The following is a 23,871-nucleotide window of genomic DNA, read 5'->3' on the forward strand; positions in this document are numbered from 1 at the left end:
CGTAAGCGGTGACGTCAGGCGGGCCGCGCCGCGCTCTGTGCGCTCCGGGGCTGTGAGGCCGCAGTTGTTGGCGCTGCTCTCAGGGCGCCCATAGGCCGCGGGTACCGCGCTGTGCTGGGTGAGGGGCTCTGCAGGCCCCATGTGAACCGGCAGCCGGCTGCGGGGCGGGGGGGGCACCGCGACCCGCCGGGCACAATGACATCGAGGAGGTGAGGTGGATGTGAGCCCGGTGTTGGGTGTGTGTGGGGGGGTGGTGTTGCCTTCAGTGTGTGGTGTTTACCTGCTTTGTGTTCTCCTGGGTGGGTTAAGGTAAATCTCTTGAGGGAGATTGCTGTGGTGAGGTGAGTGTTGTATCCGTTTTTATTGTCTAACCTGGCTGTTCTTAAAGTTAACGCATCTCTTTAAATAGAGGAGTGGCAACGGAGCGTGTTGTGAGCTTGTAAGGCCTCACCTGGAGTGCTGTGACCAGGCCTGGGACCCTCAGCACAGCGGTGATGTGGGGCTGTTGGAGTGCGTTCAGGGGGGGCTGGAACACCTCAGCTACAAGGGAAGATTGGGGGCTGTTCAGTCGAGAGAAGAGAATCACAGAATGAGCCGGGTTGGAAGGGACCTCAAGGATTATGTAGTTCCAACCCCCCTGCCTGGCAGGGCCACCAAACATACACCTTTACTCGATCAAAGAGAAGGTTTTGAGGAGATTTTATTGTAGCTTTCTAGTGCTTGAGGGGTGTTATAAGCAGGGTGCATGTGTGTGTGGCTTTATTTAATAGCAATAGAGCAAAAGGAAATGGGTTTTAACTGAATGATTTCAGGTGAAATTCTCTGTAGTGTGGTGAAGCTGCAGTAGTGCTGTATGGAGCTGTGGTTGCACCATCCCTCAAGGTGTTTGAGGCTGTGGATGGGCCCTGAGCAGCCTGAGCTGGGGGTGCACCCAGCCCCTGGCAGGGGCTGGAATTTGATGGGCATTAAGGTTCCCTCCAACCTAAGCCATTCCCTGATTCCATGGAGTTTTTCAACACCAGGTTGTCCTCTCTCTTACTCTGCTTACCTTGGTGTAATGAGGTTGGTTGATTCTCAGTTGGGCTGTAGCTGAGCTCAGCTTTTTGATCTCAGGTGTGTGTGGGTACTGCAGAGCATGTTGGGTTTTGTGCCTGCTCCTACCTACATGCTGGGACTGGTGCGTAGTGCCTTTTAGAAGCACTTGTTGACCTTCTTGCTGTCATGGAAGTTTGTATTTTAATTTGAGACTGAAAAATAGAAGCTGATGGGCCTATAAATAGGAATAATTAAGCTCCCAGTCACCACCTCCACAGACCCAGAGCTGATTTTTATCTCTCCTGCATTTGAAAAGATGATTAGAAAAGCTCAGTCACTGCATGGAAAAACGTATTGATTTTTTTTCTTTCCTCCGTCTCTTCAATTTGATAAAAGTCTGCTGGCACTGTTGGACTTGTGAAGCACGGATTCTGCTGACTTTTTCTTCACTGCGCTATATGCAACTCTATGCTTGTTTAAAAAGTAATGATAGAATAGCAGTGTTGTGTTTTGTGCCACGTCACAGTTTTCAGCAAAAAGCTTCTTGCTTAATTTATATCCGTTGCTTTTGTAAATGACTCCTGACTATTCTACTGGCTGCTTTTCTGCTGGCTTTTTATGGCTGTTTGTAAGCTAATCAGTGACTTGGGATGGTCTGCTGCTGAACCCCCAAAGTGGAATTGCAGTATGGAGTATTCTGTGCATGGTGGCACAGTCAGTTTAATTACAGAGTGGGTTTACATGTATGTGTGCTGGGTTTTATTTTGGTTGTACTTCTTGCCTGTGATGCCCTTCACATGGGATAGCCTCTGCACCTGCTCATAATAGAGATTGGAAAAGGAAAGGAGAAAATAAGTCTAAAATGCATTCCATCCCTATAAAAGGAAGCATAGGAGAAAGTCCTCCATGGGGGTTATGTTACTGATATCTGTGCTTGCAGCCCCCTTTGCGCTCTCCTCCAGTTTTGGAAGGGATGCAGCCACAAGGTTCAAAAGCACACATGTGATGGCAGCACTTCAAATGAAGAGATCTCAATCACTGGTCCGGAACCGTTTAACCGAGATCACTAACACCCCCATTTTTCTATTTGGGGTGGCTGACAAATGCATCTTCCTACACAAAGCCAAAAATACAAGGATGAGAGAGCAGAAGAGTTGCTGCTAGAACAAAAGTTACATAAAGTGCAGTAAAGCCCTCAGTCTCAATGTAGCTTTTCTTTTGCTATACTTTGTAACTTCTTGCCATCTTGAGTGGGAATGTATCTATGTTTATTTCATGTTTTTAACAGTTCCTATGCAGCTACTTCCAGGTGCACTGAGGTCTAGAGTGAGATATTGAAGGTATTATATTAATTGAACTTCATGGATTGATGAAGTGTAACAAATCTACAGGATTAGTCCCAATAATTTCTCCCTTTTTTATGTTTATAGGCATAAATTTAGAGATAAGCAAAGGTATCTTTACAATCCCATGTGTATTGAAATGGCTTATTAGCTGTTGAGAACGTTGCTACGCTATTGTTGTTACTTTCCTCCTAATGGAAGTAATAATGTTGAGGCTGGAAGTGTGGTAAATATATTGCTATCTCCTTTAGTCGTTATTTAGTGATCAATTAATCCCAGGTCCTGATGTTTGTGCAACGTTTCTTGTGATAACTGCATTGAGAGAGAACTGTTCTTGACCTTCAAGTAGCTGTTAGATAAGTGCAGGATTTATTGATTCTTTTCCATTTGCTGTAATAGCTTGGAAGTATGTTTTAATATATTCTTTTCAAGCCCCACGGTGCATAGGTTTGATTTTCTTTATCTCTACTTTGAGGTACGGCAGCATCCACTGGCTTTTCTTGGTGCAAGCAGGACATCCTTAATTAGTTAAAAAGCAAAGATTAACAAGAGGAATCATTTACTTCTGAAGTTAGACATAGGTGATCCTGATTCCCATTTGGATATTCTGGAATCTTGAAAACTCACAGAATATTTGCTTGAGATGCTGTGTATGAATGGAACAGGCTTAGTAAAGGGTTTGGTCCGAATGTTGTCTGCTTTTCAGGATAGAAGGAGCTGCTGAACCACGTAGCAATGAAGTCATATCCCTAAAATTAGATACGTGCTCTATTTGCTGTTAAAGCAATTTACCATGAAATTTAGAATATTAGAAGTTCTATGTGATTATTTTTAAGCATAGCATTTTTTACAACTGCAGTGAGATTGGTTGCAGGCTTCTTGCCCTAATGCTTTGCTTTGGAGCAGATGAGAACCCTCTGTGCAGAGGAGCAGCCCATATTCTTCCTGCAGCTGTGGATGTGCCTTTACGCTGCTCCCTGCCTAGTGCCTGATTCACAGCAGAGCTGCAGAATGAAGGAGATCACTGAATCACCAAATGGAAGTCCAACCGAACCACTGAAGCAGCACTGAGTTGCTGTGTTTGCATCTCTATCCCTGGCCTATGTGGTGGTGGTTGTAGTTTTTTAGTTACTTTTATTTGTTGCCTGAAATCACACCTTCCTTGGCAGGGGGTTGGAAATAAATGATCTTGAAAGTTTCCTCTAACCTAAGCTATTCTATCATTCTCATTAAGGAGTTCTCTCATCTGCAACAGAGGTGTAGCTTACAGTTTATTACGCTCTTACGGTTCCGTAGGAGAGCAATAAAATTCCTCAATTACAGATAAGAGGAATCGCAGATGCGTTAACTGAATGGCTAAGAATAAATGCCATAGGTGGGGACACTGAGCTTCTTAGATGTAGACCATATACAGCTCTCCTTTGGCAGGGCACTATATTAGTCACTCGTTAGGACGCTTGTGGGTGGTGAATATCAATATGGGGTCCCTTGATGTTTGTATTTAAGCGTGGTAGGTTTAGGTGAAAAAATACCAGTGGTGTTCAGAAGGCAGAGTGGCAGTCCAGTGTCTGGCAGCAGCCAGCACCCCATGCCCTTGGCATTGGAAGGAGCCTGGGTAGCTGAGCAGGTTGTCCTCAAGCAGAGACCCTTCTTGGCTGGTGGTCAATCTGTGTGCTGAAGGATGAGGTTCAGTTGAAATTTCAACCTTTAATATGTTGTCTGATATCACTTTGGATGGATTAAGTATTTCTCCTGTTTGTCTTTCAGTGTCTCTTTGTGTCTTGTCTTGGGAAATGCGTGATCCCATCTGTGTTTCTGTTGTGTACCTTTCTTTGATAGCACTGTAGTCTACACAGTATGAATGTGTATGTGTGTAACTCTTTGACTTGCAAAGAATCTCTTACCAATACAGAAACAACAATTCAATATAAAGAGTAATTTATGAATTTGACTTAGAAATTCTTATTTTAGAGCAAAATTCAGTACTGTTTTTGAAGCAGCTCTGTAGTTCTGTTTAGTTTTGTTATGTAGGTTAACTTTGGAAATGAGACTCTTCTATTTACTTGTTTGCTCTCTTTATTTTTAACCTCATGTAGATGGTTTCATCCAAATATTACTGGAGTGGAGGCAGAAAATCTACTGTTAACAAGAGGAGTTGATGGCAGTTTTCTGGCACGGCCCAGCAAAAGTAACCCAGGAGACTTCACCCTCTCTGTTAGGTATGTTTAAATGTCTTTCTTCCCAAGGTGTTCATTTGGTGCTGTTTTCCCTTCCTAAAGAAGGGAAGGAGTTGTAAATAAACTCTTTGTAAGAGATGAAATAATGCACAGGTTGCTTATCTTCCCTTCTCCTCTCTATTTCCACTGAAGAGGTTCCCAAGTTTCTCTTTCCAGCTTGGGGAATCTGCAGTTTGGAGATATTACAGAGATAGAAAGGTTATGGGGAAGCAGAAGTAAATTAGTAATTGTATTACTGTATGCCCTTTAAAGATCTATTTGCTAACCATTTGACAGTAGCAGAGATTGTCTGGTTTGCTGATCAAACACCTGTGAGGAAATGCTATCCTGACTTCTTTTCTTTTAGGAGAAGTCAGTCAATCCTTAAGGTCAACTGTGGTGCTGTTCCAAACCAATTCCAAAACACTTATCCCACTGTTGGCGCACATGTAGCGGTAGGGACAAGGGAAGGAGAGCAAGAGGAAGTAGATAAAGGGAAAAGGAAAAGTGGGTTTGGTGAGATAAGAATGGTACAACTGGGATACCTTTGAGATAATGGGCCCTGTTTAACAGATGGGGCCTCTTTCAGGGAGCTGTACTTTGTTAACACCAGAAACTCCAGGACATGGTTTACATTTAATTAAAAGAAAGATCCTAGAAATTAGTGTGAAAACCAGCAATAGCAGCAAGCAAGCTCTGATGGGTGTCTTGTGAAAGCAGAGTTCTTTCCTTACCCTTCCACCCATTGTGCTTATGAGTGCAACTCTGGGGGGAGTTCTGAGGAATTTGTGTTGGAGACCACAGGACCTTGGAGCTTATGCTGGCTTAAAGAATCCCTTTACCACAGAATTATTGTTATATCTTTCTTATTCTTCCTAACTGTTGGGCAGCCCCTTCCCATTCTTGCAAGCCACCAAGATGTAGCTGAAATATATTTCAGAAATATGCACTAGATCAGTTGTTCTGCCATATTTCATTTGGAAAGTGATGCAAAAGTAAGCCTGGATTTCTCCAACTCTGAGAACAAAACTCTGGGTATAAAAGGGGTTTATTTGTAATCAGCTGACTTATGTGGCTTCTTTCTTTGTTTCAAACATCAGGCGAACTGGAGCTGTCACTCACATCAAGATCCAGAACACAGGAGACTACTATGACCTATATGGAGGAGAGAAGTTTGCTACATTGGCTGAGTTAGTCCAGTATTATATGGAACATCATGGGCAGCTCAAAGAAAAGAATGGAGATGTGATAGAGTTGAAATATCCACTGAATTGTGCTGATCCTACTTCAGAAAGGTCAGAAATAGTGGTGAAAACCTCACTATCCATGTGCTTCTTAATAAGTGCCTACTATCCCTTCAAGCTCTGCTTCTATTTGGTGGGAGGGTAGTCACTAGTAGGAGGGCAGTCACTACTAAAGTTAATCCCTCTGAATTCAGTGAGATTATTTGCAAAGCTGTCTAAATAAGTTTGGTTAGAGAGGTAAAATAATCTGTGCTGAACAAAATAGGTCTTGAAGCTTTCCTCCTGGCATGATAGAATACTGGAAAAGAGGGCAGAGTTCCCTTTGATTTTTACTGGGAGAAAGATTTATAGAATTTCTCCTAGTGTTATCTGAAGCTGTTATGCCTTGGAATTCCTTGCAGTAATATTTTTCCCAGTGATGGATGTATGTTTAAGAAAGTAAATGGCATGGAAGTCCTTAAATTGCTCATGCTGTGATGATTTTATGAGCATGGCTAATAAGGAGCATCTGAAACCTTTGTCATGCTGAGGAAGTCTGTGCAGGATGGAAATTAACTTCTGTGGCCAGCAGATGTCAGTTTATTCTCAGAATTGGGGAGAAAGGGGGGAAAAAAACAGAAAATATTAAACAAGCTCTCTCGTGCCTCAGTGTGGCCTGTATTTAATGGCTGTGGGGAGAATTATTGCCTTTATGTGATTTATCCTGCTCAGTTCCTAATGTGATGGGAGAGTGTGGTCTCAAAGGTGTTAAGTTCCTAGAGCGTTACTGGGAAAGTGTACCCTCATAAAGGTAACAGACCAAGAGTAAATGCCACTGCTGAGGAGAAAGTTGCTGTAAGAACTTGTATTTATTGGACATCAGGGAATTCATCTGTACTGCTGTACAGGATCCAAGTGAAAGCTTTGTTTGAAGCTTGCATAAGATGCAAATTTCAGGGCTTGTGGAAATGCCTGCTTTGAAGTGTTTCTGCAATTGCTCGTGTTTATATACACGTACACTTCCAAGAATTTATAATAAACTATGAACCTTTCTGTAGACCAGGACTCATTCAGTGTATAATATAGTGTTTTACTTTGTAATAACTTTTTACACCAAGTGGATTCAACCATGGCTGGAATGACTATTAGGGTGCTGTCTATTTTTATTTAAAGGTGGTTTCATGGGCATCTCTCTGGAAGAGAAGCTGAAAAACTATTAACAGAAAAAGGAAAACATGGAAGCTTTCTCGTGCGTGAGAGTCAAAGCCACCCTGGGGACTTTGTTCTTTCTGTCCGGACAGGAGATGATAAAGGAGAGAGTAATGATGGGAAATCTAAAGTGACACATGTCATGATTCACTGCCAGGTATGATGAAGCAGGAGCTAACAGTATTGCTTCTAAGGGGAGAGGGCTTATTCTTACAAGAGGGCCTTTCTGCACTGCACTAGAAACATGAATGTATTTCCACTTTTCCCTGTGGTACCAAATGTGTGATATACATCATCTGGTTGATCAAATGGACTAATTGGATGGCTTCAAAATTATTAGTGTTGTTTCTTGATTGCTTGCCAGACTGAATTGTGTCCTCCTATGCTGTGCTGTCAAGTGCCTTTTAATAGACTTGCTTTTGATTGCATCAGAAGTCTGTCTTAAAGCCTTTTGCTGATGGAGCTTTTAATGTTCATGAACCTTCTTAAGCGTGTTGCTGTCTCCTGTATGGATGATATAAAGACAGGACTAATTGGACAGACAGAGATCTATCCACATGTCTGTTGCTCCTGTCATTTCATAAAGTCTCATCTGAGAGCGATCAACATAGTGTAAACAAGCCTGAGTATTTGATCTAAAGAACACTTGAAATATAGAGTGGTCCATCATTTACATCTTTATATATTTAAGTTATAGTCTTCAGATATTTTTGTGCGTAACAATAGCTTGCTGTTCAATACTCAAATCTGCAACTTTTGTTTTAATTATGTAAAACTGTGATTGCTACAGTTGTACAAAAACTAAAATGCAGAAACAGTTTAGAGACAGAAAAGAGGATGTTGTCCTCCGTAATGTGTTTCTTGTTGTCTGCCATCTACCAGCAGAAGAGTTTTACTGGATTTTTTTTCTATGTGTAGTTTGAAAGAGAATTTCTCTTATGTTGTATAGCCTAAATATTGTATCAGTGCAGACTTGATTTGATGAAGTTTATTTTGCTGACTGACAATCTGTTCTTAAGGATCTAAAATATGATGTTGGTGGAGGGGAGAAGTTTGACTCTCTGACAGATCTAGTGGAGCATTATAAGAAGAACCCTATGGTAGAAACCTTGGGCACAGTATTGCAACTTAAGCAGGTGAGTGAATGGAGAAAACACCACTGGATTTTATTAATTTCAATGCATATTGTTGGGGAAGAGTGGGCTTGTCCTTGTGTTCTGAGTGACAACGTAACTTTCCTTTTGAAATATGACAGTGAAGAAGGAAACTTCATGAAAAACTGGTAAAGTCATGCAAGCCTAAATTGGAATAATTTATTGCTGCTGGTGAAGAACAGACTTTGTAATTGCGTGGAACTTCTTGTAAGTTCATTATGATCTATAGGGATTGCAAGACTAGCTCACAAATGAGACAAGTTATTAAGAACAACTGTGAAACTTTATCCAAAAGCATTTGTTCCGTACTTCCTTCCTCTCTTCCCTCACTGCCACTAGATGTATAAACAGTGAAGTCCTGGATCTTAGAATTGCCTACATTAGTGTCAGGAATTTGTGTTTTTTTAACTGTCTTTTCAGTTGTCACCGTTTTATTTTCTTTCCTAGCCCCTAAATACCACCCGTATTAACGCTGCAGAGATTGAAAGCAGAGTACGAGAGCTAAGCAAGCTAGCAGAGACTACAGATAAAGTCAAGCAGGGCTTCTGGGAAGAATTTGAGGTACTTCATTGTATTTCCCGTGTTATGGTATGGTATTGAATCTCTATGGTACTCAAAGAGGTTTGTTACTACCTTCCTCACAACAGCTTGGCTCTACTTCCATTACTTGAGATCCCAGCTTTTGCTTCCTTCTCCCGTGTCACGCACATAATGTGTTAAAACCTACCAGTTCCATTCCTGTGTTTGTTAATAAAATGATTCAAACATTTGCACTTTTTCCTAACTGAGGGGTAATTACTTTCCTTTAATTAAATTCTTTCCTTTATTTTTGTCTCTATGACTGCTGCATCCTCACAGTTTTCTTACAATTGGATTGACTTAAAAACTGCATGCACATATGATGATCATAGCCAAAATGGCTATGGCTTTGGTTGTGACTTCGTTATAATGGAGAGACTTGTATCACTCACTTCATAGTGAATTGTAGAACTCTACCAGCAGATGGCAACAGGAAACTGGGAAGTCTTATGATCCAAGATCTTTGATAAGGGGTCTGATTTTGGCTGTGCTATTTTGAGAATCTTGATAAGTGATGGATTTGCAAAGTGCCATTCTTGAAGAAACTCATTTATGGTCAGACATGCTTATTAGCTCTGCAGTCTGCACTGAGACTTCTAGTGGGAGTTGAAAAATAAAACCATTGAGTTTTACAAAGACATAACAAATTTCTGTATGAATTTGATGGAATGTAGGATAGTGAGATTGCAGCTGGTAGGGGTGGTAATTATAAACAGTGTATTGAATTTCCTCCTCTTTCTCATGTTATTATCTGGCCTTGAGCAAGAACTGCAGAGCTGTTCTTAGCCTGAACACTGCAGTTTTAATGCCATGTTTTCTCATTCATCTCAGGTAAGCCATGGTTGCCAGTCATGGTGGGAGGAGGCAGGGGGCAATCTCCAGGCTGTCTGTGGAGCTCTTCATGCCCTGTTGTGCTTTGGCAGTCCAGATGGTAGCTGTAAATTACTTGTCTTTAGGCAGATTGAAGAATGTGCCTCTTGTCCTGTTAAGTGTCAGACAGAAATGTTGACAGTCTTTGTAACACTTCTGGAAAGTGACTGGGGAGCTTTGTGTTTGAATGGCACAGAGAAAGTGAGGACTCCTGTACCAGATTTATTGTTGCATTGTGTACCTCTTGTAGCCAGCTTGCTAGAAGTCTTTGCTGCTCGTGGATCTTTCCTCAGGGATGCTCAAAGCAGTAACCATTAAATGTGTGAAGTAAAGGTGTTTGAAGCTTGTTTCAACACAATTATTTCCATGTTTTAACCTGCTAGCAAAGTTCAGCTTTTGGTTCTTTGCTTGGCGTTTCACTTTGCAGAGACTCAAAAGTGTTAATATTATATAAAGGCACTCTGTAATAATGGCAGTTAAAAGATTTTTGCATTATGGCAAGAGTTGGGCTTAATGCAGACAAGACATGCTTTATGGGTATACACATTCTGTGCTTTATGTATGTGAAACCTCACAGCTCTGTTTTGCTTTTGTTCTTTGGATTCCCTGTCTTTAGGATGAGCTTAACTGTCCAAGGTCACTAAGTGAGGTGGGAATGATAACACAGACTGAAATAGAAGTGAGCAAATGTGCCTGACATGCCTGAACTTTGAAGTAAAAGTAATCTGTGGAGGAATATTAAGGTGATCTTAGTGAAGAGAGCAGCTTTCAAAGGCAGAGTGTTTCTTTTAGTCAGACCAAAACTGCTTTTGAGATTAAAACTTGGAGCAAAATCACTGAGGTCGTTGTCCCCTTTGCTTCATTGCAAGTACGTGGATTTACTACTAAGCAGTGCTGCTATGAGGTATGGAATTACTGTTGTCCCTGTCATTATTAATTGGGAACCAGACACTGAGAAATTAGGGCCTTGCCAACGGGAAAAATCCCCATGCAGATTTATTGCTTCTGCACTAGGATGATTTATGGATAACCATGTAGGTAGTTACCTAACACCTCCCCAATCCACCAGCATGGTAATGTGAGGAATCTGAGAAAAATATGTTTGGCTGTACAGGCTTAGTGAGATGTTCTTGTGTCAATGGGAGAAAGGGAGTCACGTTTTGCTCCTGGGTGTATTGACCCATTCCTATTTGTCAGCCAGTTTTGTAGCAGCTGTGTCTGTGAAAAGGATTCACTCAGAGGGTTAATTACCTTTTCTATGAAAAGTAAGGCACAAATTACAAAGTACTGTTGTTGCACTCAGTGCTAATTTGCTTTCTGGCTTTCGAATGCCATATGTGCGTTTTGAATATTCTTATCCTATTGTGGTTTGAAGGGAATAGGAAAGAATATCTTAATATTATGCTTCTAACAGCTGAAGGTCTTCTCACTTTCCTTGAAGCTGAGACAGCTGCTTATGTTGGTGTGCTTTGGTGGGTTTTCTGTAAGCTCCTTCTTCCCCTTTGGCTGCCTGGAGATTATCTGGCTGCAGCCTGCAAGGATCTCAGGGATGTGGTTTAGGGGCTTTCCAGCGGCACTGCTTTGGATTGGCAATAGCTGAAGGAGGGGAATAAAGCTAGTAAGGCCTAGAGGAATCCAGTACAGCTCAGGTAGAGAATCTTGACACCTGTGTTCTGTTTGTGTCAGTGCCTTTTCATACTTTGAAAGCAATACTGTATGTAGCCTGAATGGAGTAAACCAGCGATTCTCTGACTGTTGATTGTTATTATAATCAAGTGTCCTCATTTGAATGAGGGACGGATCTCTATAGTGATGAAACATTATAACAGGTCTTTGTCTTTTTTGTGCTTTTACTGACACCAGTTATTCGTGCTGTTTTTGTGCAGACTTTACAGCAGCAAGAATGCAAACTCCTCTATAGCCGTAAAGAAGGTCAGCGACAAGAAAACAAAAACAAAAATAGATACAAAAACATTTTACCCTGTAAGTACTGATTTCTTGTGTAAGCCTATTACTTTTGTGCTTTATTATTTTAGCTGGAAAAGACTGGGTTAATTTAACATTGTGCTTTTTCTTCTCTTTAGTGGTAAGTCCTTCTTTTATGTTGTCAGTATTAGTCCATATAGCTTCCAGTCTGTGTTCAAACATTTACTCATTATAGTTGCAGATATTTTGATTCTGTAATGTTTATCTGCAGCGTTCACTTAACAGTTTAGGGATATGATGCTTTCATTTGGCAAACTGAAATGCTTACAGTTAAGAGGATTAATTTGTGGTACAGAACTGAGTAGTGCAAATCCAGCAGTGTTTGAGACCATTTGCGTTGATTCAGATAAACACTTGTTTTGTGATCTATGTTGTTATGGATTGGAAACTTGTTTTAAGTAACAGAAAAAGGGATGGGTGTTCTAGCAGTGATTTGCAGAGTTTCACAATGTAGCACTTTCTGATAACAGGAAGAATTGTACCTGTTGGTTGAATGTTTAAAAATAGCTGTATGCTCACAATTGTAGGATGCAACTGCTTAATGTATAAATATATTCTTCCAGTTGATCATACCAGAGTTGTTCTGCATGATGGTGATCCAAATGAACCTGTTTCAGACTATATCAATGCTAATATTATTATGGTAAGTATGCCCCACCTAAATGAGTCTTGCAGGCACAACCTATGCCTACTTACTCTTTTAAATCCAAGTTGGTCTTCTAAAAATGAGCATTTGTCTCCATTTCTTAAATTGTTTTTGTCTCTAGCCTGAGTTTGAAACCAAGTGCAACAACACAAAGCCAAAAAAAAGCTACATTGCTACTCAAGGTTGCCTGCAGAATACAGTGAATGATTTTTGGAGGATGGTGTTTCAGGAGAATTCTCGAGTTATTGTTATGACAACAAAAGAAGTTGAAAGAGGAAAGGTAAAAACAATATTATACTGGTCTCTGGAGCAGTCATAACATTTGTGTGCAAGTGGGATCTAAACTGACTTGGTTATATTGACTCACATGCTGAAATGCAGTGTGCCATCATGGTCTTTGGATACTTGCAGCTTAATTCTGTAAGGTATTGAATGTTCTTAATTGATGCCTGTGGGAATTGAGGATGCACTCCTATTGCATCACAAGACCTCCCTTTTGTAAGGGTTGTCTGATTAAATTCTAGCTACTGAATGTGAATCATTGCATTGTGAGAATACTCAGGGAATGAGACACTGGAAAGCTGGGTGCTGCAGTCAAATATTCTGCCTATTTGAAAAGGGATAAATTCCCTGTTCATAAAAGTTGAATACTTTTTTTTTTTTTTTTTTTTGCTGTGTGCTCTGGCTGTGTACAATGCTTTTATGTCTGGTTACTTAATCAGCGATAGGGAAAGAATGGCAAAAGTAACAACAGCAAAGCATCTTATGCTGTATCTTTTATTGGCAGAAGAAGCTTCCCTTGTTCCCATATATTCTTGTAAATCTGCACTAGGTGCTGTTAATAAGAAATATTTTTCTATGGTATTTGGTGCTTGGTCTGTTTGCTGTTGCTGGAAGCTGCATCTGTCTTCCCCACTATATTTCTCATCTAATTTTGTGTTAGCCTTCACGAGGCTAACAGGAGCTGTTGTTGCAGGAACCAAATTAAAGAAGTAATAGGTTAAGCCACCCTTCAGTGTGTAGAATACATCCCTGGCCAAAGATAACCTTGAGAGAGAAGCAGCATGCTGAAAGCTCTAAATGTCGAAGCCTACAGATGCATCAGGCCGTCTGTCAAAGGGAGCAGTTCTGTGTTGCTTTGGTGATTGAATTAGAGCTATGTTAGCCCGTTTTTTCCCTGATTCTAAGCAATGAAAAAGCGAATGTCCAAGCTGCATTCCTGTTAAAAATGATTTATATCTTTGACTTGCGTTTGTTTTGCAGCCTGTTAGGTATTGATTTTAGAGCAGCATATGGAGCTGCAGCATTCCCCTGAAAATTCTTCGTATTTTGAAACAAATAGTTGGGTGGAGGTATAGGTAACTGCATTTCAATCCCAGGGCTTTGCAACTATGAGGCAAAACTGGTACTAAAATCATGAAAGCTGCTGAAAGGAGAGATTGCATGTACCACTTTTCCTGAAATAATTCCTTATTTGAGATATAGAAAAGAAACTTTCCCTTCACACATACTTTAATGTGTCATTTGATGTTGTCCAGTTGGTGCTGGTGTTGTCTTAGATGTTCTCAGAAATGAAAACTTCAGGAAAGTGCTCAGCGGTTCACAAAGCAGCCTTCTTGTGGATTACTCTTTAAAGTCTTGTTTGTTTGCTTTGAATCTTGCAGAGTAAGTGTGTCAAGTACTGGCCTGATGAATATTCCTTAAAGGAGTATGGTGTTATGCGTGTGAGGAACGTTAAGGAGAGCGCAGCACATGACTACACGCTAAGAGAACTTAAGCTTTCTAAAGTTGGGCAAGTAAGTATGTTAGTAGCTCTGTCCTTTTAATCTAGGTTGCAAGTAAAAAAAAATGCAGATTCTTCTTTCTGCAGAATCAATAAAAGCACTAAAAGATGAATAAATTGAGCCTTGACTCTTTCTTTGAAGTTCCAGCTTTAGCTCCATGCATCTTTCCCTTTGTCCTTGGGCTAATTGAAGATTCTTATACCTGAGCACTTTTTTGTTTTGGCAGAAGATGCATGACTGCAGAGCTTTGAGGAAGTCTGGAAAGAAGCATGAAAGTGCTTTTAAGTAATCATACTTTAGTCTAGCTAAGCATTTATCTGCCCTTTCGTGGAGGTGGTTGTACTAGAAGGAACTGTTGTATGGGAGTCCAGAATCTAGAAAGAGCTCTTAAGTGAAGACATGTAAAATGAGGAAGGAAGCAGTGAATTTGTGTGGGAACAGCACTTTGTTGTTAAGAAACAGAGCTTTTCCTTACCTTCTAAAGGTGAGACAGAAATATTGGAAATCGCTAAATGAGACAAAGAGGGAACAGTGGGAGCAGGTAGTGTGATTGACTTGTCAGGCCAAGAAAAACTCTTTCCTTCTTTAACTGAGCTGTAGTGCCACAGATATTGAGTAGAAGGGTTGGGTACACTGCCTTCTGATCTGACTCAACTTTGCTGAAGTAATGCTCTTAGTTGAATTTTGATCAGAAGGATTTTTTTTCACATGTTGATGTCTTCCTTCTAGGGGAACACAGAGAGAACAGTCTGGCAATATCATTTCAGAACTTGGCCTGATCATGGAGTCCCAAGTGATCCTGGTGGTGTACTGGACTTTCTCGAGGAGGTGCACCATAAGCAAGAAAGCATTTCTGATGCAGGACCAGTTGTGGTCCACTGCAGGTACAGTGATGCAGAATGCTTCTGCTTCTCTGGAGGTCTGTTGGCTTCTTTTTTTTACATCTATTGATGTATTGCTTGGGATCATGGGAATACTAGTCTACCATCCCACCTCCTGTAAGATATCACTCCTCATTTTTAATGTCTGAATTTTTGTTTTCAATAAGGCAAGGAAACATTTGATCTTTTAGTTCTGTCTGATCCAAGGTTGTTAATAAACACTAAGATACAGAAAATGCTGTTGTGACTTCTGCCTACTTCTGTCTCTCTGAAAATATAGGCCTCTGTTTTCTTTTGTCTGTGTAGTTTGGTTTGGCTTTACCTGGAAACTGGAAATCTAATGCTGCTTAGTGTTGTACTCTTAACTTAGGTTAGTGTTCTAGTGCCTTCTCACAGCAAAATTATCATTGTTCTTTTCCACAGTGCTGGGATTGGACGAACAGGAACTTTCATTGTGATTGATATTCTTATTGACATAATCAGAGAAAAAGGTAGGTGTCCTCAGCCTTTTGTTTTCTGCTGGGACATTGACATAGGTCACAGAAGCATTACAGTAGAAACAATAGAAATGTTGACAGAGGATTCTAGTATTGTTTTAGAGTGAGTACTTGTTTAGCATAAAAGGGACTCTGTCATTCTTCTTAGTTGGAATCAAAGTGCTGAAATCCTGCTCTAGGTCAGGATGATGAAAACTTTCAGCTGAGGATTAGCCAGGAATCTGTGTTATTTTTCTTAATATTTGTATTTAATTATTTGTTTAAATCTTTCATGAGTATGTGGCTGTCAGTCTGTTCATTGTATATAGAGGAGACCAATCTCTCCAAAAGCAAAGTTTACTTTGCTTCTAACCTCATGGTTATTTTTACTTCACAGGTGTGGACTGTGATATTGATGTTCCCAAGACCATTCAGATGGTGAGATCACAGCGGTCAGGAATGGTTCAAACAGAAGCACAGTACAGATTTATTTACATGGCAGTGCAGCACTACATTGAAACGCTACAGCGCAGGATTGAAGAGGAACAGGTATATTCATCTGAAGTGTAAATTATGTAGGAATATGTTATCACTGGAGCAGGGAGCAGAGTTGCTCATTTGCTGCTTGTGACTTGGAGACTTGACTGCCAATATGGCAATGAAATTTGAGTGTTAGGTTATGTGGAATGAAGTATATTGATCTGAAGGATTGTAAAGCATGTGATGAAAAAGCTTGGGATGTGAGGACAGTTGCAAGACACCCCTCCACACTTCTTTCTGTTCAGGTACCATCTAATTCTACCATCTTGTACAGAAGATGCATGGTTTTGTGATAAAGAACTAACTTTCTGTCCACTATTGCTTTCATTCTCTATTTTTCTGGTCATCTGGGACTTATCTTTTTCAGAATTTCAGTATCTTCTGCTGCCTTGTTGCTCAGGAGATAAACTCACGCAGATCATCAGGCAGATGTGGAAAGCCGTATGTTCATTGTTAGTTCAGTGCCAGTTGTGAGATTTAAGCCCTATTTTAGAGGTAGGGTGTGCCAGCTCAGTCTTGGCACTCTCGTGTGGCTTCTGGCTTCTTTGGAGTGTGACAGAACTTGTTTTATATTTGCCAGCATCATGTAGATGCACCGTTCAACAGAGGATGGAGTCTTTATTCTTTTCCCCAGGATGCCTGTTGTGTGCTTTGATGCTGATTAGACTCAAAGAGAAGAACATGAAATCCCTCAGGTGTACTTTTTTTCTGGCTTGCTTGTTTCACTTCACTTTAGAGCTTCCTCACATCTGTGTGTGATTGCACAAGCCTTGTATCCTCAGCTTTTGAATATAGTCTCTTTCTGCTGCCACCATTTATAAAGTAGATCTGTAACTTCTTGATTGCTGTAATGTGGTTTTGAATTATACTTTGGTATTGAGAGGAACAGTGCATTTCTCTTACAGTGATCAGTTGTTTCATCCTTTACTGTGTTACTAGCTCAAGAGGCGTGAGAATAAAAGTTTCTTGAAGTTGCAATAGAGCATTGCTTTACATCATGAATTCTTGAACCTAAAGGCTGGTGGCAGATGCAGGAATAAAGCACAATAATACTTTTCAGATAAAAGCAACACTTTGAGTATAGGAAGTAACATCCTGGAGGAAAAAATAAAGATATGATATAATGTAGCACTTACAGCTGTGCTGAAGCAATGGGTATGGACACATAGCTGCATCCATTCACATAGACATGAGTTCTTTGTATTCAGAGAAAAAATTCCCTGGATTCTCTGCTAGCATTCCCTTCTGCATTGCAGTGCTGAGAGCCTCAGGAGTTCCTAGACTTAAATGTTGTGTTGGATATTGCCTGTCATCCTATGAGTGTGGGAAAAGGGAATCTGGATTTGTTTTGCTATGTTTTTCCTGCAGAGATGTGTGTAGTCTTTCACATCTAAGAGACAAGTTGTTTCTGTTGCATTTCTATTATTATGAATTAGGATCATTACAGTGAATCGAGCTGAAAGAAGAGAAGCCAGAAAGATACTTAATCTTGGTTTTTCTATTTAAGTAATAGAAGAACTGATTGATTGCTTTTAATTGCTTTCACAGTACAGAATATCTGCACCTCAAGCTGCTATTCATTATGCAATTTAAAAAGATCACAAATAATCTTTTCTGATTTGGTGCTTCAGAATATTATTGACAGGAGAGGGGTTTGTACTCATGAGGCTGTTAAATGCTCTGGTCAGAACCTTTGCATTTTGTTTAAATCCTATTGATAGCTTCAGCTTTCTAAGTAATGGATCTGGACTTGTGGTCGAAGGGGTCTGTAAGGAATAGATGGGAGGTTGAGAGGGGAAGAAGTTCTGCAGAACGATAGAAAATGTTGAAATCTCAGACCACTCTGAAAAACTGTGACTTAAAATGCAGTGCAGAGCTTTGTTAATGGAAACTCAGCAGCCAGATCTCCTCAGGGACTCTACCAATCTCTGCTGTGAGATTGACTCAGGTCTCTTATATAGCACTTGTTGGAGCGTTTAAAAAACAAAATGGAACAAAAACACTGTGTTCTGTAAAATCTTTTAATGTGAAGCTTTGATTTAGATGTAGGTTGCAGCGTATGTATGTGTTGTGAATGTTTGTCCTGGAAACAAAGAAAAGTCATCTCTCTGTCTTTCCTAGTGTAGCTTTGTTTGCTGGAGCCTTCAGTATCTTTAGATGAATGCCAGCAAAATTGGCTGCAGCTTGTAACATATGTTGCAGAATACAAATGACAGCTTGAGTTCTTTTTATATCAAATCTAATGGCCTAAGATGTTTTATTAGAGATCTTGCAAACAGGATTGTTACTTGTTTGGCCACATCTCCGTGATGGGAATAAGGTCAGTGGGAGGCGCACTGGCTGCTGCTGTCTATTAAAGAATGAAGTGTGGTTTCTTCTGCCTATTGAGGTGAAGGTTGTGTATGAGTCCTGGTTCTTAAGGTTGGTATGTTCTGCTGGAGGTGGTGGTGGGAAGGGGAGTACTGAAACAAGAGGCTTTTCAGGTCTTAGAACAAATAAAGCCAAGCTTTAGGACCTATCCATATTGTGTGTTATCTATGGAATGGGGTTCTTCAGTGTTCATAGCTTAAACCCTTCTAAACACTAAATCTGGTTTGTATGTGTGTAATTTCCATATTCCTTCAATGATTTTTTTTTTTCCTATTAGTTGCTCAAACCTGGCTTTCCACTGTGTTTTGCTTCACAGAAAAGTAAGAGGAAAGGTCATGAATACACAAACATTAAATATTCTTTGTCGGACCAGACAAGTGGGGATCAGAGCCCTCTTCCACCCTGTACCCCAACCCCAACGTGTCCAGAGTAAGTTAGTTTCTGTTGCTAGTGTGCAAGTTTTGAATGGTGCTCATCTTCGGTGATCTTGAATGAGTTACCATACAAACTTGTTCTTGGACTTTTGCCATATACTTTGCTCTTAAACTAAGTTGTTTTATACTATTAAGTGTACAAACCTGGTTTTCTCAGACTCTGAATACTTGTTTTATTTCAGAATGAGAGAAGATAGTGCTAGAGTATATGAAAATGTGGGGCTGATGCAACAGCAGAAAAGTTTCAGATGAGATGATGTACAGAGACTTCAGTGCAAAGGCAGGTATGTGTGTTCAAAAGTGACTATGCATATCCAGCCTGGAATAAAACAGACACCAAACCAGACTATAACAACACTTTCTAATGCCTGAAATGCATGTAATCCATCCACCCTTAAGGAATTTAAATTTCGGAAGCTAATTTTGATCAAGTTATATCTATTTATTCTCTCAAAGCTGTGTAAAATATTAGCTTGGTTTGTTCTATTCCCCTGACTCAGCAGTGGCATAGGTTGGAGGTCTTTATTATTCAGGAGATGGGTGTTCTATATGGTGAGTGGGAGCTGCAGCCTGAACTCCATGTCTTTAAGTGATCTTCGCTCCTGGTCTGTGCTAAGGATTTCTGTTCATCTAAAAAGATTAAAAGAACATTTAATCTAATGCTCAGCCTCAGTAAAGATGTACTGAGCAAGATTACTGCTGTGCCTGTATCTTGTGAGCAGATACTGGAAGAAAACAGTGAAACTGATCTAATATGATAGCATTTTACTGAAGATTTTAAACTAATGTCAGACAGAAGTCTTCAAAGTTAGGGTCCTACTGTGTTCATATTAGTAAAATTAAATCCTTGTTTTTACTGAAAGAGAAAACTGTGATTCTCCTTATATTTTAAAGTAGCTATTATGGTTTGATATATGCAGTCAATTGAGTTATTGGTTATTGGCTAATAAGTTTAACTGTGGTTAATGGGCTGTGAATACCGCAGTAGAATAGCTTCAAATTTTAGGTGTCCTTTCTTTAGTCATTTACTTCTCCTGGATTCTAACCTAAAGCCTTTCATCATCTTTTGCCCCTGTGCTTTTAATAGCCTCAGACATCCCGTTTCCCCCTTTCCTCTTAGTAACTGTATGTATGCTTCATCCATTCAGTCTACGATCTTATCTTCTACATACACTTACTCTACTTTGTCCACAATCTCAAATACATGTTCTCATCTTCTAATGCTGAAGTACCATGCAGCTTATAATCAAGATTTGAGATTTTCAGTTGTGTTTATGGCTTTCTTGAGTCAAATGTGAACACTTCTGTGTAATGCCAGAACAAGAACAAACTGTCAGTTTATTTTTGTGTTGTCTTATTTTGTACTAAATAGCTCTTAATCTTTCTTCCAGAAATGAATATGGTTTTTAAAAAGGTCAAGAAAGAGATGGAAGAAGCTTCACATGAATGGTGAACTCTGAAGGCTTGGTACCTTTTTAATTTACGGTTTTAATCCTTCAACAGTAGGCAAAACTTAAGACCATCTAAAGATAGTTTATATCTCTTCTCTCCAATGCCTGATTTACAATTGCTCATTTTCCAAATAAAAGGAAATCCTATCTACAATGTAGACAACTACTTTGTAGAGTCAGTTTTGAATCCAGCAAGCTGTTGGACTGTCATCCATGTGTTTTTATTTTAAATAGTATTTTTGTTTCATAATATGGCTATTAGTCGGTTTTGGTGTTTTGTGGATATATTTTTTTTTCATTTGAGCCATTGTGGGTTTTTCTTTGTCATGGGTGGTGGGAGAACGATGATATGGATAAATCTGTTAGGCTAATGTAAAATAATGATGGGAACAATACTTGATTGAAAACTGTGGATCACCGGTGTGAGTAGAATCAGCTACGTGGTAAAATTAGTCCTAATACATTTCAATCTCAGACTGAGTTTCATAAGGGTGAGCAGTTTATGAAGGTGCTTTTTGTGGTAACTGATAGCTTTGATTACTACTTAACTGAGTGGCTGACTGAGCTATTTTTGAGTAATTATGTAAGATAGCCTTTATCAAAGGAAATTTCTTTTACATGTTCTCTACCCTAAATAGAAATTTACTGTATCTCTCCAAAGGCATGGTGGCCTAGTGGTTTGTGAGGATACTATCTCTGTTCATTTGTCTGTGCTCATCTATTAAGCAAGAGATTGGATATGCTGAGTTTGAGTAACTTTAAAATTTGCATGCTGACTCCTTAACAGCATACTGAAAACAGAGTGAAACAAGTAACCCACTATGCAGGCTCTTACCTCGCTACAAGGTAAGCCTCTTCTCCCTTTTCCTGGGGAGATGGAAGCTGCTGGGCCTTCTTGTTTTGTTTTAGTAAGGCCTTACAACAGTGTAAGTGACTAAATTAAAGTTTTGTGGGGGAAAGCAGTGCATGGAAGCTGGTTATCCACTGAAGTTGCCTTGGTTGAAAAGGGCAGAATGGACAGCAAGGCCAGCAGGCTCGTTCTGGTTTGTTTCATCAGACAGGAGTTTATTACCATTCCACCTGAAGTGCCTTTCAGAGCTGCATTGAAATTGCTGTTCCTATTAGATTAAAAATCACGTTTGTCTGAAACCACTTCTGATTGATGTCAATGAAACGGAGCCCTCTTCTAGAGAGAGACTATAGAATGACGAGCTGATGTTGAGCTGCCAGGTAACTGGGTTCCTTCACTTGGTTTGCTCTGTCCTGTTTCCTGGACCAGAAGCTCCCTTAAAGCTGTGTGCACTAGTGACAAAACCAGTCCCTAACAGTAGGTACCGGTGGTGTCTCACCAACATCTTCCCCTGTGCTCCTGGGGAATTTGTGACTTCATGGTTAAGGATTTATTGCCATTTCTGTACACTGTGTACAGATGGTGAGCACTGCATCAACTTGCTGTAGGCATGGTGCAGGGCCAATGAAATTGCATTATTGGCCTTACTAGTGAAATTATGCTAAAGCTTGGAATGTAATTAATGCAGCTTTATGAAAGGTTAAGTGGGAGATTACATTACCTTTTTCCTGAGAGTGCTTAGCAAAATCAAATATTTGAACGCTTTGTTTGAACTGAATGAAGGTGCTTCTTTAATGTTAAGCAGAGTTTTGTTACTTTGCCTATTGTCCTTTTTGTCTTCTGAGGCTTTGGGTTTTCTTTTCTCTTTCTTTGGAACTCCTGTCACCAGCATACTGTAATGCATTTTAATGTCATAGCCTTATAGCCTAATCATAATATTTACTCCCCTTCTCCATCCGAAATTGTCACGATGAGAGAGAAATCTATTCCTTTGGTAGTGAGATGTGTTCTGCATTGCCTGCCTCCTTCCCTGTCTCCCTGCATTGCATACAGCTTCATCCTGCTGAACAGAGATCAGCTCGAGGTGTTGGTATTTGCATAGAGCAATTGACGGCAATCTCAATATTTGTTTAAAACTCGGTGTGGAGTTAAATAAATTCTACACTTCATATTTTAGTGCAAGGTGGAATGCATGTTCTGTACCAAACCGAAGTCATGGTGAAAGTCGAAAGAAACCAGAGAAAGATCCTGAATGACTCTGAACTCTGTTTTGAACTCTGTTAATGTGATGTCTTAAAAGATTGACCTCTACAAGCAGCAATCAGTTATGTGGCCAACATAAGGTTGCCTCTTATAACCTCATTTTTAGCTGTTTAGAAGCTACCACTGTAGGATTTCCTTTTTTTTTCCCTCTTCTCCTTGGAGCCAAGGAATTCTTACTCCAGAATGTGTATTAATCCTGGGGAATATACTGTGGAAGAATGTTGATGAGGAGAAACAGAATCTGAGAGGTTGTGGATAAATACTGTGCTTCTAACTGGAGTGTTGGACCATGCTGGATGCCAAAGGGGAAACCTTGCAAGAGAAAACCTGCCTGCCCTTCATGCAAGAGGAGGGATCGTTCTTGGAGCATTAAAATGAATTGTTTTGAACGATGGGTGGGTTTTTATTGCAGATGAAGCAAGGAAATGTCCTTTGGTTTAGAGGGAGATAAGTGAATATGTGGGTTTCATGTATTTCTAGTGAGCTTTTTAGAGAAATCTTGTGTGTTGATCTACAAGCTGTGGCTGTATCAGTGGAATGGAAAAGGGATGCAGTTCTGAAGTGTTCTTTTAGGGAAGACTTCATACCACAAGGGAAACTTTAACCCGATCCTAAGGCACAATGATTCATGCCAGCATGAATTTGCTGCAGACTTCATTTTACTGAATGTTTCATAGCATACACTTTAATTTCAGCTAACCCTTGTTAGGACTGACTGGTTCTGCTCTTAATCCTGACCAAACTTGGACTTTTTTTCCTCTTAAGATATGTGTCTGAAACGCAGTTAACCAGGATACAGCTAATGAAATCCTAAAACCCATTTCCTTTTTAATTGTAACCATGGAAGAAATCACAGCTGGTACTAAGATGTGTTGTCAGGTTTCGGTTTGTCACAATTTCAAATAAAGTTTCAATTTCTCCCTTTTTAAATAGCGAAACATGTAATTAATAATTTCAAGCCTGTTTATTTATGACATTATTGTGATTTTTTTTTTATTACAGTACTAAAGACTAATGAAAAAGGATCTTATTAGGTGGAGTAGGCCTTGCATTTTTTTTTCCTGCAGTGTATGAAGTATTGTACCAGAGTATTAAATGAAATTGTAATATTTTATTGAAAAAAAATCTCTATCCTTTAAAAGGAATACGTTTAGGATGTCATCGATTTGATGTGAATCATGTCAATGTTGATAATGCGCTGTTTATCATACATTTAGTGTTTCCAAATTCTTGCTTCTTGCCTTTTTGCCCACATACATTCTGTAGACCATTTACAATTGTCAAAATGTGACATTAAAAATAATAGTTCATGTGTAGAAATATTGGTGGTTGTCCATTGTTTTCTGTGCTGGTATTTATGGGTTTTAGTTCATCTGCTCTGCTGCTGCGTTGTGATTTTTATTGCTGCGAAGCTATATTATCAGAAATAAAAGCCTATCTGTAAACAACGGAACTTAGAAATGGGGGGGTGGGGGGAGGAAGAAAGAAATAAACATAATTTTCTTAAGATGACTTGTCAGTGACTCTGTTCTCCAGCTCCCAGGCTGAAGTGATGGTGTAC

At 39.9% G+C, this 23,871-nt stretch overlaps 1 protein-coding gene across 2 annotated transcripts; it reads left to right on the plus strand.

The window, feature by feature from the left end:
• Positions 1-10: 10 nt before the first annotated feature.
• Positions 11-23,630, plus strand: PTPN11 (protein tyrosine phosphatase non-receptor type 11). 2 transcript variants are annotated; one of them, XM_015877781.3, is made up of 16 exons: positions 11-209; positions 4,475-4,597; positions 5,695-5,889; positions 6,991-7,183; positions 8,046-8,162; positions 8,628-8,741; positions 11,516-11,612; positions 12,179-12,258; positions 12,383-12,541; positions 13,926-14,057; positions 14,775-14,929; positions 15,350-15,417; positions 15,800-15,951; positions 18,629-18,741; positions 18,929-19,030; positions 20,138-23,630. In XM_015877781.3, exons 1-15 carry the CDS (start codon positions 196-198, stop codon positions 18,996-18,998), a joined length of 1,782 nt encoding a protein of 593 aa, XP_015733267.1. In that variant the 5' UTR covers positions 11-195; the 3' UTR covers positions 18,999-19,030; positions 20,138-23,630. The 2 variants fall into 2 exon arrangements, with proteins under 2 accessions (XP_015733267.1, XP_015733268.1); XM_015877782.3 differs by having other exon boundaries at positions 18,929-19,026.
• Positions 23,631-23,871: the final 241 nt, after the last annotated feature.

The sequence above is a fragment of the Coturnix japonica genome, chromosome 9, assembly GCF_054131305.1.
Source record: "Coturnix japonica strain WE chromosome 9, WE-NBRP24, whole genome shotgun sequence".
In the NCBI taxonomy this organism is placed as follows: Eukaryota; Metazoa; Chordata; class Aves; order Galliformes; family Phasianidae; genus Coturnix; species Coturnix japonica.

Bases quoted from the DNA above. Each gene is read 5' to 3' on its own strand.
- PTPN11 (XM_015877781.3), top strand. The intron at 12,259-12,382 runs GTAAGTATGCCC...TTTTGTCTCTAG, and splicing joins TCAATGCTAATATTATTATG to CCTGAGTTTGAAACCAAGTG. The intron at 15,418-15,799 runs GTAGGTGTCCTC...TTTACTTCACAG, and splicing joins TGACATAATCAGAGAAAAAG to GTGTGGACTGTGATATTGAT.